An 18,899-nucleotide genomic window follows, 5' to 3' on the forward strand; every position below is an offset into this window, starting at 1 on the left:
AGCCTTTGCTGGCCTTGCCAAGCTGTGCCCTCTGGGAGCTGCTTCTACTCAGAAGAAGAAATGCCTTCTCTACTTTTCCCAAAGGTGCCTCACGGGCCAGCAGAGGAGGCCCTGCTTGTGAGTAGTGGGACTGCAGGCCCGATCCAAGGGGTAGCTGCTACTCAGCTCCTGTCAGCTGTTTCTAGATTGTAGCCTTGAGGGAACTGTGTTGCTAGATCTTTCTATCTTTGGAGAGAAAAGCTGAAGTGTGGATTTTTATGTGAACTTACAATTTTGAAAGTTTGGCTCAAACTTTGTAAGAATACCCCATGAGCCAAACTACACATGTTTTCTGGCTGGCCATAGGCTCCTCTTTGCTGTGACCCTAAACTAGTGTCAAGACTGGCTAACTGGGGCTGAAGACACTTTGGGAGTGGCTGGAAAGAATGTGTGGTCACCCCTTCATGGGGCTGAAGGTCAGGTGCAGGAGAGGGTTCTGATGCGAGCGAGAAAAAGAAAGAAGCAGATGGAGGTTTCTGTGATGAAAGTAGAGGTGGGGGAAGCCGGTGTTGGCTCCAGATGCAGGGTGGACTGCGGGCTGGAATGGGGAGACCGGGCTGGGGTGTGGAGAGCCTGGGCTGGGCGTTGGCCTTGGAGAGGAGAGCGGGGGAGGACTTTCCAAGGAAATCAGGAAGTCCTGGCCAATAATAACAAGACACTACATTTTTAAAAGGCTTTCATGATTCAAAACATTTGAAAAACAGAGAAAGGAAACAAAAAAATCACCTGTAATCCTACGATCCTAACAAAATCACTGTCCGATATTTTGCACATATTCTTCCAACCTTTATGTCTCAGTTTTTTGGTGTAGTTGTAATGATGGCGTACGTTCAATCTTTATGCCCTTTACTTGCACTGTACCTCATGGTTTCACCGAGGTGAGTTTAGTTACCGCACACACCCGGGAGGTAGGCCACACAGGCCTGGCATTCTGAGGCTGAGAGGCTACTTTGGTTTTCCAGGCTCATATAGCAAGGAATTCACAGCACAAGACCCAGACCTTCTGACCCTGATGTTCTTTCCTTCACTCCACCCTGGACCACACTGCTGCTGCTATAAGTGGATGAATGAATTCACCCAACAGAGGGACAATTCATGTCTATTTTATGTAAGGCGTGGAGAGACAGGAAGAGGAAAAACACACAGCCCGTGCCCTGAAAGAACAGGAAACAAATCGAGCATAATTATGCATAAAATCATAAACTCTAGAAATCAAGGTCTACGAAAAAGATAAGAATGAATGCAAGTGCCACACAACCCACAGAGAGACACCCCCCTAAGAGGAAATGTTCAGTGAGTTTTGTTATTCATACTCATGCCTTTGCACCTTTGATTTACAGGTTCTCTGGTTCCCAAGCCAGCACAAATCATTCCTCTTTGGAACACATGGCTGGATTGAATTTCTATCCTTTGCTGCAGTTCACCAGAGAGTATTAGACTCTTGGTCCCATTTATATGGGACTCAGACCTGGCACCTCAATGTACTGTAGGGAATCGTGAGCTCTGGGCGTGGGACCTTGCCCAAGCTCACAGAAGTCAGATGACACTGACTTTCTTTTCTCTGTTGAATTCCATTGTATTTGATCTCCATAGGTTGTCTCTTGGTCTTCCGCGAGAGAAAAACCGAATTCTCTATTCTGTAAGTCAGAAGCTCAATCACAGTGGAAACCTACTTTGAGTTTCAAGAACATCGTTTGGTGGTAGGTTCAGATGCAATTCTGAAGTCATAGTCCAAACTTTAACCCTACAGATTTTATAGAATAGACATGCAAAGGTTTCTTCCTATAGCACTCTACAACCCCTTACTTTCATAGACAAGGAAACTAGAGTGTGGAGAAGCTAAATAATTTGTTCATTACTGCAGGGCTCAACCCTATGGTGGGACTCCAAGCGTAATACCCTTTCCCCCCACAAGTCTGATATTAAATGAATTAGCTAATTGATTAGCAATTATAATAATTGAATAATCAAATGCTATCAATGCATCCAATTCCTGCCCTCAAATAACAAATAACAAAGGTTCAAAAGGACCAGCAGTTGGAATTAGAGTCAGCACTGGAGCCTTGTACCCCGTAGTCTGGTTCTATTTTTTTTTTCTCCCATAATCTCATTTCTAGCTTTATTAATGACTTGATTCACTCATGGAAAATGGGCTGATACATTTATAGTGTAAATGAGAGAACAGGGGCATATGAACATTGTCATTTCAGTTAGTGATCACAGTATTTAGGCAAAATAGAAAACAAAGAAATATGTTTTAAGAGAAAAAGAAAAAAAAGACTTTGACCAAGACCTATTGTGTTGGGAATTTTTGGAGCTCTTTTTCTCTCCTCTCCTCTTTCTCCTTTGCTTCTCTTACTAGGGCCATACAACTGTCACTGAATACCTTTACCAAGGGTGCCAAACTCCCAGGTGGCACAGTAGTCTTTCTGGGAGGGATGCCATTCTATAGCAGTCATTGGTATTAAATTAAATGCTGAAAAAAAAAGAGCCCGTTACGTAGTAGATGCCATATAAATGCTTTCTACTTCTCTATGAAACACTGATAAACAAGGCTAGGAAAATGTAAGTAACCCACTCAAGGTCACAGGATAAGAATCCAGAAGTGGAGCAAGGTAGAGAGAAGGGAGTCATAGAAGAATTCTATGTAGATAACAGAGGGTGAGTTTGAAAAAACATAGTGCCTGCAGAAAGAATAAGACTAAACCCTGGAATCCCAAACTCAATAAATGTTGGCTTTCTTTTCTTTCTCCTCTTCTTTCTTCTTCTTCTCTTTTTTTTTTTAAAGTTTATTTATTGGGGCACCTGGGTGGCTCAATCGGTTAAGTGTCCGACTTTGGCTCAGGTCATGACCTCGAGGTTCGTGAGTTTGAGCCCTGTGTCAGGCTCTGTGCTGACAGCTCAGAGCTTGGAGCCTGCTTCAGATTCTGTGTCTCCCTGTCTCTCTGCCCCTCCCCTAGTCATGCTTTGTCTGTCTGTCTGTCTCTCTCCAAAATAAATCAACTTAAAAATAAGTTGATTTATTTTGGGGGGTAGGGGGAGAGAGGGAGAGAGAGAATCCCAAGCAGGCTCTATGCTGACAGGCTCTGTGCCAGACTCAATCTCATGAACAGTGAGATCATGACTTTAGCAGAGATCGAGAGTCAGGCACTTAATTGAATGAGCTATCCGGGCACCCTTATTCTTCCTTTTTATCATCAAGGCCATTATTAGCATCATCACTGTCATCGTTATTATATCTGTCGATACTATATTCAGCCTCTCCTGTTAGGGCTTTAGGGTCCCCTTGGATTTGCTTGAATTCGGTCCATTCTTCTCTCCTGATCCTTAAGCAATAAGATCCACATGATAAGTCCTCATACTATCTTAGTATGTCTCTCACTCCACTGCAAAATTGAATGGATGAAGGAATACAATTAAAGCTGCCATGGGGGACAATGCGGAATACTGAGGTATTGAGATCATCTACAGTTTTTTAAGTGTATTAATTGATTTTTAGAGACAGAAAGTGCATGAGCAGGGGAGGGGCAGAGAGAGCGAGGGAGAAAGGGAATTCTGAGCAGGTTTTAGCGCAAAACCTGACTTGGGGTTTGATCTCGAGAACCACACATAACCTGAGCCAAAATCCAGAGTCAGACGCTTAATCACCTGAGCCACCCAGGTGGCCCATACCTGAAAACTTGGGATTGTGGCCCATACCTGAAAATTTGGGACTGAACATCAAGGCTCTCGGGTTTTGTTTTGGGTTTACCACTAACCAATTGTGTGACCTCGGACTAGGTCTCAAGGCTCTATGTCTCAGGCTTCTCATCTTTTCAAATGTACTACGTAGAGCAGAGGGAAAGTCACACTGGGATGAAAATGAGAATCGCAAAATTGCGGGCTGTGAGGCTTGTACATTTTATACTCGTTTGCATCACATGGTAACTTCCATGTGCAACCTCTCTTCAGCCAGAGGGCAGTGTCTTAACTCACTCAATTCTGTGTTACCCTCTTCCATTTTCCTGGCGCGAGGAAGAGGAGGAGATCAAACAGGCCATGAAATGACTCACTCTCATCACTACAGGTGCCTTTTTAAAGGAACATTAAAAGTGCCGTTATTGGTTTTTTCATTAAAAAAAAAAAAAGGTATTACTTAAACAAATACAACTGAGTGCCTACAATGTTCCAGATACTGTGATGGGGGAAGAGTCGTAGAGAAATGAATGAGATGCCACTTCTGCTGAGAAGCTCATAGTTTAATAGTAGAGACTGAAAAAGAAAACCCAAATGTGTGATTTTCAGCATGTGGCTTATCTTCTCTGTGTCTTACTTTCTCCCTCTATAAATAAGGATGAAAACGGTATCTTCTAGGATTTTTTTTTAGGTTTAAGTGTGTCATTGTATGCAAAGTGCTTACAACACTCTCTGGCACACAGTAAGCATTCGATAAATGCATTATTTTTATCGTCACAGTCGTCATCTAAATGCAACACAATGTGGTGAGCTCTACAGTTGGTCTGGCGGATTTGGGGAGCAGCGGCTCCCACAGGTGGAAGTTAAAGTGTGAGGTGGGAGGAAGACGTTGGGAAAGAGCCAGCCCGGAGCCAGGGCAGGCTTAAAACACGGACCTCATTGTAAAAACAAGTGTATTAGAGCTGTGTTACATGGTACAGTAAGAGGTTCGTGTTTTATGCTTTGGACCAATGTTTCTCAAACTTAAATGCAGTGTGGGTCCCTGTGGAAGGCAAAAGATTTTCCCAGAATACCTCTGCTAGTGTTCATCTAAGTTACGTTTCAATCTTTAAATAGTTCAAACATAATACAAGGTAGAGAAACTCCTTATAACTATGGCTCTTACACATCTTAAAAACCAAAATAAATTTTACGATAAAACACAAACTATGAAACCAATTAACCAAGACGGTGGATGGTGTTGTCTTGTTGCAGCTGAATGGCTACTTGCAACATGGCGTGACAGAGGATTGTGTGAGCTCAACATCTATGTCCTGCCATGTGTTATGTGACGGCTCAGTTTGTTTTGAGGTCATGCCATTTGGCCTCCAATTGTCTGTCGTGTGTCACTGACACACCCCCGGCTGTTATTTTCTCCTCAGCTCTGAGGCAGATTTCCCTTTATTACAAAGTGGTTCTACAGAAAGTCCAGAACGTGTTTCGAGTAACTTTTTCCTCGAGATTATCATGGAAATTAAACACCGAATTAAGAAAATATTCACTGAGTCCTCGTGAGCCCCACAAATATTTCTGAGGACACCAGGGGTTCTTGAGCTATAGTTTGAGAAACAGTGTTTTATATCATGCAGGTGTGATATAAGAGGTGGGGCAGTAGTTTGCAGGCAGTGAGAGGATTGGCATGAGAACCCAGTAGAGTCAAAAAATAGGTATCCAGGCCTCACCCATACAGGTTCTTTTTCTGTGGGGCATGGATGGGATTTGGGGATGGAATCCAAGGTTTCCAGGGGATCTTATATACAGTCACATTTGAAAACCATCCCTTGATTAAATGATCTCTAAGTACGGAAACACCTAGCGTTTGCAATAGATAGACATCCACACAAGTCAGCAGCATATTTTGAAAACGCCTTGTGGTTAGGTCCAAGTTCATAAATACATTGAAAATATAGATTAGATGAAGCTAAACTGGGACAATTTAACAACTTGACTGTTAAACTCAAAACAAAACACCCCCCTCAGTCCCAGGGTCAAACACAAAGCCAAAGCAGTGAAGACTTCTCCCTTCCCAATGACCCAGCCCTCTCTGTGGGGACGAGATCACTCCTTCCACTGCCCTCTTGAGGAGCCTTTGCTTATCCTTCTATTTGGCATTTCCTTTCTTCTGCCTTGTGATGAATGGTGTTTGGGTTTGTCTCCTGCTCTAGCCTTGATTTTCACTGAGGACAAGAGACCATGTCTTGCTTGTTATCGCGTCCCTGTCCCATCCACCAATCTGCTGTGTGGTTGCTTCCATTTTGAGGAAGAGTCCCCCGGATTTTTGGTGTAAAAAGTCAATTTTGGTGTAAAAGGCCTGCATCCACTCTCCTTAAAAGAGCAGGGTGTAAGGGAAGGTGGACAGGAGGGAGGAGGCAAAACAGAGAAAGTTGCTCAGAGTGATTGTCCCCCAATGCAGATGAAAGGCCTTTGAGGGGGCACTTATTTCCAGCACATTTGTGGCTGCAGCCTCCTGTCAAAGGGAAGCAGGTTAACTGTGCTTCTCCTGAATATGAGAGACTCATCTAATTCATTAATTGTCAAACTTTAATGTAGGAGACCTTTGGGGCACCTGTGTGGCTCAGTTGGTTAAGCGTTTGACTCTTTATTTCAGCTCTGGTCATGACCTCATGATTGGTGAGATCGATTGAGCTCTGTGTTGGGCTCTGCAGCCTGCTTGGGATTCTCTCTCTCTCTGCCCCTACCCCTCTCACATGTGCTTTCAGTGTCTCTCTGAAAATAAATAAATAAACTAAAAAAATAAAATGAAGTGGAAGACCTTACAAAGACAATTGGGAAAAACAGTATTGGCATAGAGAAAGAATCCAGATTTGTAAGCCAAACTGTGCGGGTCCTGGTGCCCCCACTTAGCAGTGTTGTGACTTCAGACCGGGCCCATCACCTCCCTTAGCCTCAGTTTCCTCATCTGCAGAATGACAAAATAGCACCTGCTCTCAGGGTGGTTGTGAGGCTAAGAGGTGAAGAATGTAAAGCACGGACACAGTGGGCAATCAACAGAGGGCACTACCTAGTTCAAATCTATCATTTCTGGCTAAGGAAACTGAGATTCAGGAGAATGAGCCAGCTTGTTCCCAGGCACACATTATGCTGGTGGGGGAAACTGGACAATGGCCACCACGACTCCTAGAGTCACCAGGTAATTTTTATTGAGCATCTCTTAAGTGCCATGTGCCATACCAATAACGTCACAGTATCACCTCACAACAGTCCTAGGAGGTGGACATTTTCATTTTCTCCATTCTGGAGATGTGGAAATGGACACTTAGAGCTCAAATAACTTCCTCAGGAGGATCCCAAAGGGCTCGCGCTGACAGACAAACTCAGCCAGGCCAAAGCTACATCTCCTCAATATTTGACAACTAGTGCTCTCTCCTTGATCCAACCATTCCAGATCCAGGAGAGGCACCGGATCTAACCAAGACTTACAGGTCCAGGAGCCTCCAATGTGCATCAGGAGACTTACATCTACAATCCTACTTCTGAGGAGGGCATGCTGTCCTGTCCATGCAGGCCCCTTACCCTGACTGACAGAACTTCTATCTGCACCCCTGTGCAACTTTGCAGGACCGAGCCCTGAGGCACAGAGATGTCTTCACTTCTGGGAGAGCTTGCATTTGGTCAGCGTGGCTCTATTTAAGGCCATCCCAGGGGCCAGCGAACACCCATCAGCTGGTAATACTGCTCGATCTCTGTCAGACTAAACAGAGTTTTACCTCAGACACTGAGGGGACAAAGTTCCATCCCTGGCTGATTAACAGTCCTCTCTGAGCCAGAAAGTGAGCAAACCAGGTGCCTCATATTCCCGAACCCCTAAGTAAGAAAATACGGAGTGTGTCACAAACATTAATTAACCAAATGTCTATTTGTTCCTCCCGAGGTATAAAATCCACATGCGCCATCAGCTTTGACCTCCCTTCTTCCCTCGTAGCAAAAAAAGAGAAAAAAATACCTTTAAAAAGTCTTCAGTAAGAGGATTAGCTATGATTTGTACATTTAATAATCATAATAGTAATGCCCTCCAAGTATAGAGATTTTCTCTGCACTGTAGGCACTGTGGCTTTTTAAAAAGAATTCCGGAACTACTCTTTGAGATGTAGAAGGTGATTTCTTAGGAAGTGAGATGGTTTATCATTTAAGGTTGACATTTTGAGTCCTGGGCTGGTTTGTGAACTGTACTCAGGGCAGTGGGAGCACGCTGCTGGGAGGTGAGCATGTGCGGATGTTGGACCAGAGGTTTGAGAGGTACCCTGTCCTTCCCTCCCACATCATCTTGCTGCCTAAAGACAATGGGGAGGCTGACATTAATAACATTTTTTTTTATTTGAGAGCGAGCAGGAGAGGGGCAGAGAGAGAGAAAGGAAGAGAGACAGAGAGAGACAGAGAGAGAATCTTAAGCAGGTTTCATGCTCAGTGCAGAGCCTGACTCAGGGTTCAATCCCACGACCCTGGGATCATGACCTGAGCCGAAATCAAGAGTTGGACACTCAACAGACTGAACCACCCAGACGCCCCTGGCATTTCTCTTAAAAATAAGAAGCCCTCTCTGTAACACTCTTTTAGCAAAAATCATTTTATTTGAGAAAACTGAGTAGCCTCCAGGTGGGGAGAAGGGGAAATGTCTTGCCAGGAAACCATGCAGCAGGACGCCTCACAACTTTAGTCACCAAAGTCCTTCTTATTTAAGCAAAGCCAAGAGCAACTTAAAAAAAAAAGAGTGTTAGATGTCAATACCAACAGGGATTCAGAAAATCCGAACTATCACGAAATTTGTTTACTTTTCAGGGAAGGAGATGGCGTAAAGAATAGACTAAATAATAAGTTCATGCTTTTTCAGTGTATTGCTTTACTGACAGAGGATTCACTTTTTTTTTCCTACTGAGGAAGCCTCTCTATTAACACTGCTGATTCTCAATGATGAAGAGAGAGGAGTGTTACCAAAACCATCTAAAGAATCTTTTCAAAATATAGATACTAATTTTCCTCTCCACCTGACCATTTATCCTGAGATGTGGTCCTGACCTGGACCCTTAGGGAGCATTTTTTTTTAAGTTTATTTATTTTGAGGGTGACAGAGAGAGCACGAGCGCGGGAGGGGCAGAGAGAGAGGGAGAAAGGAAGAATCCCAAGGAGGCTCCACACTGTCAGCACAGAGCCAGACGCAGGCTCATATCCACAAACTGTGAGATCATGACCTGAGCTGAAATCAAGAGTCAGACACTTAACTGACTGAGCCACCCAGGCTCTCCTAGGGAGCATATTATTATAGCTCTATCTGGGGCATCCCTCAGGGGTTCTGAAATGCGATCCCTCACTCCCTCCTCTTAAGACGCTCTGGCGGAGCTGATGAGTGCCAAAACCAGAAAGTTTCCTTTGACCCACACAGAAAACAGTGAATTTTATTAGCCTACCTTTCACAGTTAGGTCCAGCATAGTTTTCTTTACAAATACACCTAACGGCTCCGTTTTTTCTATAGCAGGATTCTGCAAAACTAGAAATACAAGAGAATATTAGAAGTCGATTCCATACATCACTGAAAAGATTGTCTTAACTTTTAATTAGGTCATCTCTACTTTGGTGCAGTCAAATTCTAATGGGTGTGATCATTTGTTTTATTTAAGTCAAATCTTCCTTTCAGGAAAATTTAGACCGGCAGTCCAGACAGAAAAATGCCAAGATGCCCATCCATTGGTGAGACCATTTCCCAGATCCACTTACTTATTTTGCTATAGAAGCACTTAATTATTTTTACTTGAAGCAGTAGGAATTTCCAGAATATATATATATATATATACATATATATATATATATGTATATATATATATATGTATATATATATATACATATATATATGTATATATATATACACATATATATATATACATACATATATATATACATATATATGCATATGTATATATGTACATATATATACACATATATATGTATATATATATAATGCAAGTCTAAAACACATATTCTAAAGCCAAAAATAAAATAATCAAGTTATTTTATGATATTTACAAGAATTTCTTGTTATTCTCAGCATTTTCTGTGTATACATTTGAAAGTTGTTCCCTTTTTTCTGCACTAGATCTCTTCCGTTCTTCAAGGTCATGAACCACTTCTAAACTATACTCTATAATCTCCACTGAACCTTCATTTCTTCATTGCATACCTTAAAGATTGGGAATTAAGGGGGCAGGGACCGGCTCTTTTGATCAAAGTCACAAAACCAGTACACAAGTAATAAATAGGACCCACAGGAAAAGGATTCGTGTCCATAGAAATCCTTCTCTTGATTATTATTTTTTTTTGCTTGTTTGTTTATTTGTTTTTTAGATAATACAAATTAGGACACAGGACAGAAAAGCAATAAAAATATTGCTCAACTCTTAAGGCAGGGGAAATAGAATATAACTCACCACGTGTTTGGAAAATTTTACATTGACACATGAATCCATCCATTTGAGGGGGGGTGTGTGAAAAATTTTAAAGACTTCTAAATTAATTTTGGCTTAGGTACTGTGCTATCCATGGCGTGTGACCTGCTGTTCTCACATTCCTGCACGCATCAACAATTTTACCCTAATGGTCTTTGGAGGAAAGCAAATGGGTGTGTTTGCTTTGTTTGAAGACATTTATAAAATCAGTCAGAAAACAATATACACTTGTCAGTGAAAGGCAACATCCACAATTTATTTTTTCTGTCAGTTTGGCTACAAACATTTCAACAAAATTACATTTCTTTGGCTTTTATTCTTCATTTTGCTTGTTCTTATTTTTCAGCCTACTTCAAAAAAACACTGTCAGTCAAGAGTCCAGAGCATGGGCAAACCCTCATGCATGTTTCTTTGAAGATATCACCCTCCCCCCCTCCCCCCCCCCCCCCCCCCCGCCCCCAGCAGCTTGCCCATGGCTTGAAGGACTGAAGCATCTGCCGGTGTCTGGAGTCGTCTGCCTTTAGCTAATGTCCTGCTGTTTCAAACAGATGACATTTTCCTTAATTGGAGCCATTACCGTGGCTACTGGTAGACGGCAGGGGTGGGCGGTGGCGGGGGGGGGGGGGGGGATGTCTGGCCAACTCCAAAATAAATAAATGAACTCTGTGCAAATGGTCCCTGGGAATAGCTGCGTGACCATTGGTCTCAGTGGAGGGAGACTCAGAGGCAGTCACCAGCCACTAAGTTCCTTTTTTGTTGTTTTTTATCAGCATTAATTGTTTATATTTTTCTTAGGGTAAAGTCTGTTTCTGGCTAGGGAAATGAAAACACTGAGCCGTTCTCAGCCCACATTAACAACCATGGCGCCCTCTCCAAGTGGAAGGGAGCCTTTGTCCTTGGAAACCTTTATGAAACCCTAAAGAAAAATAGATTCAGCACTATTTGCTTACTTACCTCCCCTGAGCGTAATTTCTTTGCTTTCTGATGTGGCTATTGTAACTGGAAATCCAAATCCTGGTCTGGAGGCTCAATCAGAAGATCTTGCAAAGTGTAATTTGGATTCTATTAGGTGACTTTTTGAGCTCAAATAAAAGTTCTGGCACTTTAATTTTTATAGAAAGTAGCAATATGAATTTTTTTTGAAAAGCTGAAAGGGGCAGTGGATATTTAATTTTTGATGAGATTAGTTAACTAAATCTCTAATAAGGCCATATCAAAGGCTAGAACCATATAGGATCCAGGCAAATTTGTCCTGTCCTGTGACCACAGATTACCCCCCTCCAGCCCTCAATCCCCACCTCCCTGTTTGTAGTCAGTTTCCCCCCACAAGGGATCCAGGAAGTTGAATTGTTGCCACCTCAGAGAAAGCAAGTCTCCCACAATTTCCCCACACCTTCACACAATGTCTTTACTTATATGGGGGTGGGGGAGGATATAATTTTGCTTTTGGGCTGATTTTCAGCAGGCTTTTCAACTTCAACGGTGTGCTTTAGAGGTCTCAGTTTTCATATCTGTGAATGTGTACCTAACTGCTGGGTACATTCCCTAAGCTGGTCAATTGCTCTTTGAAGCCGGCTCTGCTCACACATCCAAAGAACATGTATGGAAATGGTGATTCGATAGCAACTGTTTCCTCCTCCAAGACAGGAAGCTCATCACCCAACTGGCACGTTCTGCTTTATTTATTTGAAAGAGCCTTTGGGATTGCTTCTTGATCAGCTGAAATACAGATAACCAGGCTCAAATGGTAAATGGTCATTTGCTTCAGGAGCTTCAAAATGTTGCTGTATCTTTTTTTAAATATGTATTTTGAGAGAGAGAGAGAGAGAGTGGGCACGAGAAGGAGAGGGGTAGGGGCAGAGAGAGAGGGAGAAAGCGCCCCAACTCAGCAAGGATCCCTGCTCAGCAAGGATCCCTGACCCAGGACTCTATCTCCTGCCCATGAGATCACAATCGTGAAATCGTGATGGGAACTGAAATCAAGAGTTGGACGCTCAACCAACTGAGCCACCCAGGCGCCCCAAAATGCTGCTGTATTTTGACCTATTTTAATGAAGGCAGGACTTTTTGACTGTTTTGTGTACCGCTGTGACCAGCGGCTAGTAGTACATGAGTGGCATGTAATAAATAAGTGTGTGATAAATATTTGTTGATTGGATATAGACAAACTTCTCAGTCCATCAGTCCTTTGGAATGAAGTTCCAAAAGTCTCTTATCTCAAGACATTAATGTCATAATTTAGAAAAGAAAGTCTCGTCATGTGAATAGGACAAAGAGTGCAAAAGTCAGATAATACAATTTAGAGGAACCACTTGGGATTGCCTTTCTAATTAATCTTTTAGTTTCTAAGGAAACTGCAGCTCAGAGCTTACAAACCTGTTTTCAGCAGGTGAGGCTACATAGATCTTTGTTTACATGGAACAATGAGGGGAATCTGTTATTGCAAAGTTGGAGATCGGTGTGTTTAACGAAATAACTACAGCTTGGCAAGAGAGCCGGATGCTGAAACAGCTCATCAGATATGGTGAAGACTAATGTTTGGGAGCAGAATATTAATGAACAATTAAGGAATATGAGACAAAGGGAGCTCATAAATCAGGACACACTTGGGTGAAAATAACAGAACATTTAATGTTTGCGGTTTCTACTCTCCCTCTCAATACTATCCATTCTGCACACATTAGTGATACCATGGGACATGAAAAATCACAAAGTAAGGCTTGAAGTAGGTTAGTGGTTTCTAAGGGAAAATGGGGCTGTAAAACATCTGACTTCTTCACTCACTGTCAGACTCATCAGAGGATTTGAACAAATCACAAGCTTTTAGGTGAAATGTTAGTTGGTGTTGGTGTTCAATTAAGAAAAAAATTAAGAAAAAAATGTCATCTTTTTTCTCTTTATAAGAAAGTGTGTGTGTGTGTGTGTGTGTGTGTGTGTGTGTGTGAGTGTGTGTGAGTGTGTGTGAGACATTCAGGCCTTTTTAAGAGTCATTTTATAGGCATTGTTTAATTTAATCTTTACAACATCTATCAGCTAACTATTATATCTAAACAGTTAGAACATTGCCTGGCACAGAGTGAGCAAAATGTTAGTGTTAAAAAAAAGCACAAAGGATGTGTTCAATAAAGCCAACAGCTAACATACAGCTTTCTGTATGTAAAACACCAACTCAAATGCTCCACACGTGTTATCCTCGTCCAACTCTATGAGGCAGATCCTTACACCAACTGAGGAAAAAATAAATGAGATCAGAGCAGATAAAAGGAATCAATGAATGGAGCCATGATCTGAATCTAGTCTCTTTGACCCTAAATCCCATGGAAAGTGAGACAGAGGGAGAAAGTACCTTGCCTGAGATCCCACAGCTATTTTGTGCCAAAGGAGGGATATGAACCTAGGTTCATTACTCTTTCCACTTGTGGTATAAGAAAAAAATATGTATTTGGTTTTTGTCTTGTTCCTGGCACAGAGCTCCTAAAGCTCTTGGAATTTCCTGAGTGATAAGACTATTGTTTGTTATTCAGAATGAGCCCCTTTCAGACCTACCTGAGTTTATGCTAACGAGGCGACACTTGATGGGCCCCTAAGTAGATTCAGGATGGGGCTGGGGGCATCTGACCAGAGGAGAAAACTACTAATTAGAGGGTTGGAACTTTCAATCCCATACTTCCCCCAACCTCAGGGAAGGGGAGAGGGGATAAAGATTGAGTTTTAATTACTGATGATTTAATCAATCATGACTATGTAATGGAACATTGATAAAGCTCTTCAAAAAATGAGGTTTGTGGAGCTCCTGGGTTGGGTGAACACATTGATTTTCTGAGAGGATGATGTACCTGGACAGCAAATGCACAGAAGCTCTGCTCCCTCCCATCTCCCCCTCCACACCTTGTCCTAAGGATTTCTTCAATTTGGCTTCAGTTATATCCTTTAGGAATAAAATTGTAATCGTAAGTACAGCACTTCCCTGAGTTCTGTGAGTCATTGTAGAGAATTATTGAGCCTGAGGGGGTGTTGAGGCAACCCATAAATTTATAGTTAGCTGAGTAGGTATGTAAGTAGCCTAAGGACCCTATTTGTGGCTGGCTTCTGAAGTGGGACCTAACCTATGGGCTAATTAGCTCTAGGTAGTTAGTGTCAGAAGTGAACTGATTGTAGGACACCCACTTGGCTTCAGAGAATCAGAGAAATGGTTGGTCTCAGGAAACCCTGAGAACTTTGGATAGAGCAAAAATAAAAAAGAAATAATTAAGGGGATAAGCAGCAGAAGGGAACATCTTCTCTCAGAACTTACTTGGCCATGTGGGGCAAAGGACAGGGACATGGCTGGCAGAACCGGGGTGCTCCCCTGATGGAATCTCCGATATAACCATCTAGACATTTCTCACAGTGCTCTCCTGTTGTGTTCCGCTGGCAGTGCTGTGAGGCAAAAGATAGGAAAATTGACAAAAAAAAAAAACAACAACAAAAGAAATTTTATACACAATATATGTGGGAACCAAACAATACTCAAAGCAAAGAGGATGTCAGGCTGATTGAATAAATGGTCAGGACAAAGGAGGCACGTTGGCTCCAGTCAATGCTAGAAAGTGTGAACAGTGGCAGATGACGTCACCCTGAACTTCTGTGGGTGCACTAGCAGCCTGAGGAGTTGAGACTTTGTGTGCAGAGGGGAAACGCATCAGCTTCTATTTCAGTTCAAAATGATAATCAGAAGGATCAAACTCTGTGCGAGAAACATCAGTTTACTGACTTGGATTGAATATGAAATGAAAAAAAAAATCCCTCTGATGTTTACCCACGACAATGGGAACAATTTAAGGATTTATGGGCAAAATATGTCAGAAGGAAGCATAGATGGAATAGAAGGTAGGTAAAGAATGCCCTGCTAATGGGTTGGTGACTTGGATAGTGACATACAAGAAATACTATGCCGGCTTATTTGTATGATTTTTCCATTTGTGGTGAGGAGAATGGAAGGAAAAGCACCAAATGGGCTGATTTTTCTGCTTATAATGCCTATTCATCTTTCAAGATCTGTACATGGCCTTGAAACCTCCAGGAATTCCTTCTGATGTCCCCTCCCGGATCCTTCCCTCCTTCTACTACCCACACTGTACTGTTATTCTTTGCTCCCAACCTCAGCAGCCCTTCCCCCACGTTGTGCCTGTCAGTACCGTACTGCTACTAACTCAAATGAAGGACGTACTCAGTAGACTGGAGTCAACTCAGCAGTGACAAGTTCACGGATTAATTTCTGTCTAGTACTCTAAAGAGTCAGTGATGCTAGTCTCATAGATTTCTCCAACAGGACTGAACTGGGTTGGACAAGGCAATGGCATTAGCACTGTGATATTTTCAGCTTTATATCCCCCAGAGTGTACAAAAGTCGAATAGCATTTCAGTGAAAAATTATGCTGTTAGAATTAGAATGTCATCAAAGAGGCACCCTCCTGTTTGGTCCATTCCCTTGGTAACATCTGTACACAAGATCTTCAACAGACAAAGCTTTTTTCAAATAATGCTCAATGGAAGAACCTTAGGGAGGCAGGATGGAGTAGCGGTAGTAAGGTGAACTCTAAGCTCTTTGTTTTTGTCATTGTGTTCTATGTTGAAGTTCAAAATGGACTAATAATAGTGAAGTCCTGCCCTAAACATTTCATATGGATTAATGAATTTAATTCTTACAATAATTCTAAAGTAAGTAAGTTACTATTTTTTCCCCATTTTACATACAAAGAGATGGGAGGCACAGAGAGGTGAAATAAATGGCCCAATAAATTATCACACAGAAGGAGACAAAAGTGAGATTCAGACTCAGGCAATCTGGCTCCAGAGGCCAGGCTGTTAATTCCCATATTATACTACTTCTCCAATATGTTAGACAAAAGTCTCCTTTCCCAAAAGAGTCATAAAATGACTACATTTTATGTAGGTGTCATAGAATTTTACTAAGAGTTTGGACTTGGAATCAAAAAGGCAGAGTTCCAGTTTAGGCGACAGGTTATCACGGTTGAACACTCTTTGGGCATTTGATCAGCCATTAGGAATGGGCAATCTTTGGCTCCTGATTAGAACTATGTTAGAAGAACAGAATTTAGAGGCCAGTTCAGACTGCCTGACAGATTAATGAGAAACTGGAAAATAAAGTAAGATGTGAAGACAACTGTTGTTAACATATTTGTCCTCCACTTCTTAATTCTGTTTCCAGAACTATGTCAGCCTTTAGTAAATATTTGTGGGGAAAAAATGAAGGAAAAAGTGGGAAAGCATGAATTAATGAATTAGTGTCTGGAGCACATAAAAGAAATTAACATGTACCCAAATGAGCTCAAAATTGGCAAGCTCACATCCCAGGGAACACCAATGAGCCTTGCCCGACTACCAGGAATCTAAGGCACAAGTCTGTTCATAGGCTGAGGTCAACTTTGTCTGAGTCCTTGTTGGACAGATGAAGCCCATCTGTGCAGAAGAAAACAAGCTTGTTGTAAAATGTTAGGTCATTCTTCCTGCTTGAAATGCCTATTAAGCTGCAAAATTGAGCTGATTCCCTTCTGTCCCCTTATGGCTTGATGGATGCTTTGGACTTCTTGTCAGGGCTCTAATTCTGCCATGGCAGCCACAAGGAGCAATTATCCTCAAGGGCTAACTCACCAAATCTCTCTGACCTTTACATGCTCAGAGTGCAAACACGGATTTTCCTCACCTGCCTTCTTTTAACGGGTTTGTCAGGGAATTCCCTGAAAGGCATTAATGTACATTCTGGAAGGCTGGTGGAAATGAGGCTGGGAGCAAGGACAAAGATTTCTACTGCTTCCATGTTCTAGCTGGTGGACTTTGAACGAGTCACTTGACCTTTTGGTGTCTGTCTTCCCTATCTGTAAAATGAGAATCCAGATGAGATGGCCTGTAAAGTTTCTTCTAGCTCTGAAGCCTTTTACTCTGGGATTGCAATTATGCCTTTAACCCTCAAAGCTCTACCATTTAAAAAACAAAAAGAAAAACTGGCAACAATAAATATGTTGTGGAGGGTGGGGGGGGGGGTGGAATTTATTTTTTTACATAAAATTGACCCCACTTAAAAATGAAAAAAACATTCTGAATCTTTGGCCAGTTGTTAAGAAAGCTGCATGTAGACAGTTGATTGCAGATAAGTGGATAAGTGTTAGGAATGGCATTTGGGCACCAGCTGTGACTCTTCACATGAGAAATGCTGTCTCAATAACTTGGCCGCAGAACGAACATAATGTTGGAAGAAGCCTAAGGGGATCAGGTTGGCCTTCATGTGGTTTGTCACATGCATTATGCAAGATTATAGTCTATATAGATCTGTGGTTCTCAAAGTACGTCCAGGGAGGTCGAATCTATCCTCATAATAATATTAAGATTTTATTTATCTTTTGGACTCTCATTTTCTCATGCTGTAAGGTAGAATTTTCCTGGGGCTACATGACATGGAGATATCACCAGGGGTATGAGATCCAGCTGCCTTCTCTTAAGCAAAACATGAACCGTATTTTTAATTTGTAAAATATGTTTATATTCTATAAAAGCATATTAGTTATGTTAACCTGCAATGGGTTCATTACTGTAATTTTCAAATAAATTAACAAGAAAATATGAGAAAAGTTTTCAGTTTTAAATGTCAAATGCAGTAACTATGGACAGATATAATCTGCATAAACAAAAGACCTTTAGCTAATTGAATAATTCTTATGAATGCAGAGAGCTCATGAGACCAAAAAGTTTGAGAAATTCTGCTCTATCTAGATCAGTGCTTCTTCTTCTTTTTTTTTTTTAAGTTTATTCATTTATTTTGAGAGAGAGAGAGAGAGAGCGAGCAACTATGGGCACTCAAGTGGGGGAGTGGCAAAGAGAGAGGGAAAGAGAATTCCAAGTGGGCTCCAAGCTCACAGCATGGAGCCTGATGCAGGGCTAAATCCCAAGACCATGAGATCATCACCCGAGCCAAAATCAAAAGTCAGATGCTTAACCAACTGAGCCACTCAGGCCCCCCTAGATCAGTGCTTCTTTTTTTTTTTTTTTTTTTTTTTTTTTAGATTTTTTTAATTTTTTTTTTCAACGTTTATTTATTTTTGGGACAGAGAGAGACAGAGCATGAACGGGGGAGGGGCAGAGAGAGAGGGAGACACAGAATCGGAAACAGGCTCCAGGCTTCGAGCCATCAGCCCAGAGCCTGACGCGGGGCTCGAACTCACGGACCGCGAGATCGTGACCTGGCTGAAGCCGGACGCTTAACCGACTGCGCCACCCAGGCGCCCCAGATCAGTGCTTCTTAAACTTCACTGTGCATACCAATGCCCTGGGGATCTTGTGAAAATGCAGATTCTGATTCAGGATGTCTAGGGTGTCAGGATGCCTGAGTGTCTGCATTTCCAATAAGCTCCCAATTATTGCTAGTGCTACGGTCTAGCCTCTACTTTGAGAAGCAAGGGTCTAAACAGAAACACCTACTATAGGTAACACTGTTTGCTAGTTGCTCAACATTGGGCCTGAGCCTGAGTATCTAGCATAAAAGGACAGTACATTTTACTGCAATGAAGAGTGACCCAAGTGGCTCATATGATATAAAATTAAAGATTTTTACATTTGCTGGTTTCTTATTTTACTAACTCATTCATTCATTCATTCACTTAACAAGGCTGGATTAAGCTGCTATCACGACACGG

General features: G+C 42.0%; 1 protein-coding gene across 2 annotated transcripts in view; it reads right to left on the reverse strand.

Annotated features, from left to right (window-relative positions):
* Window positions 1–18,899, reverse strand: part of LAMA4 (laminin subunit alpha 4) — a 146,129-nt gene that overhangs the window by 84,885 nt on the left and 42,345 nt on the right. For both annotated transcript variants that reach the window (XM_006931958.4, XM_003986472.5), the window contains exons 4-5: window positions 14,504–14,628; window positions 9,177–9,257 (exon numbers count right to left, since the gene is read on the reverse strand). In XM_006931958.4, the coding sequence (XP_006932020.4) occupies window positions 9,177–9,257; window positions 14,504–14,628 (206 nt within the window). The remainder of the gene's footprint in view (window positions 1–9,176; window positions 9,258–14,503; window positions 14,629–18,899) is intronic.

The sequence above is a fragment of the Felis catus genome, chromosome B2 (assembly GCF_018350175.1).
Source record: "Felis catus isolate Fca126 chromosome B2, F.catus_Fca126_mat1.0, whole genome shotgun sequence".
Taxonomy (NCBI): Eukaryota; Metazoa; Chordata; class Mammalia; order Carnivora; family Felidae; genus Felis; species Felis catus.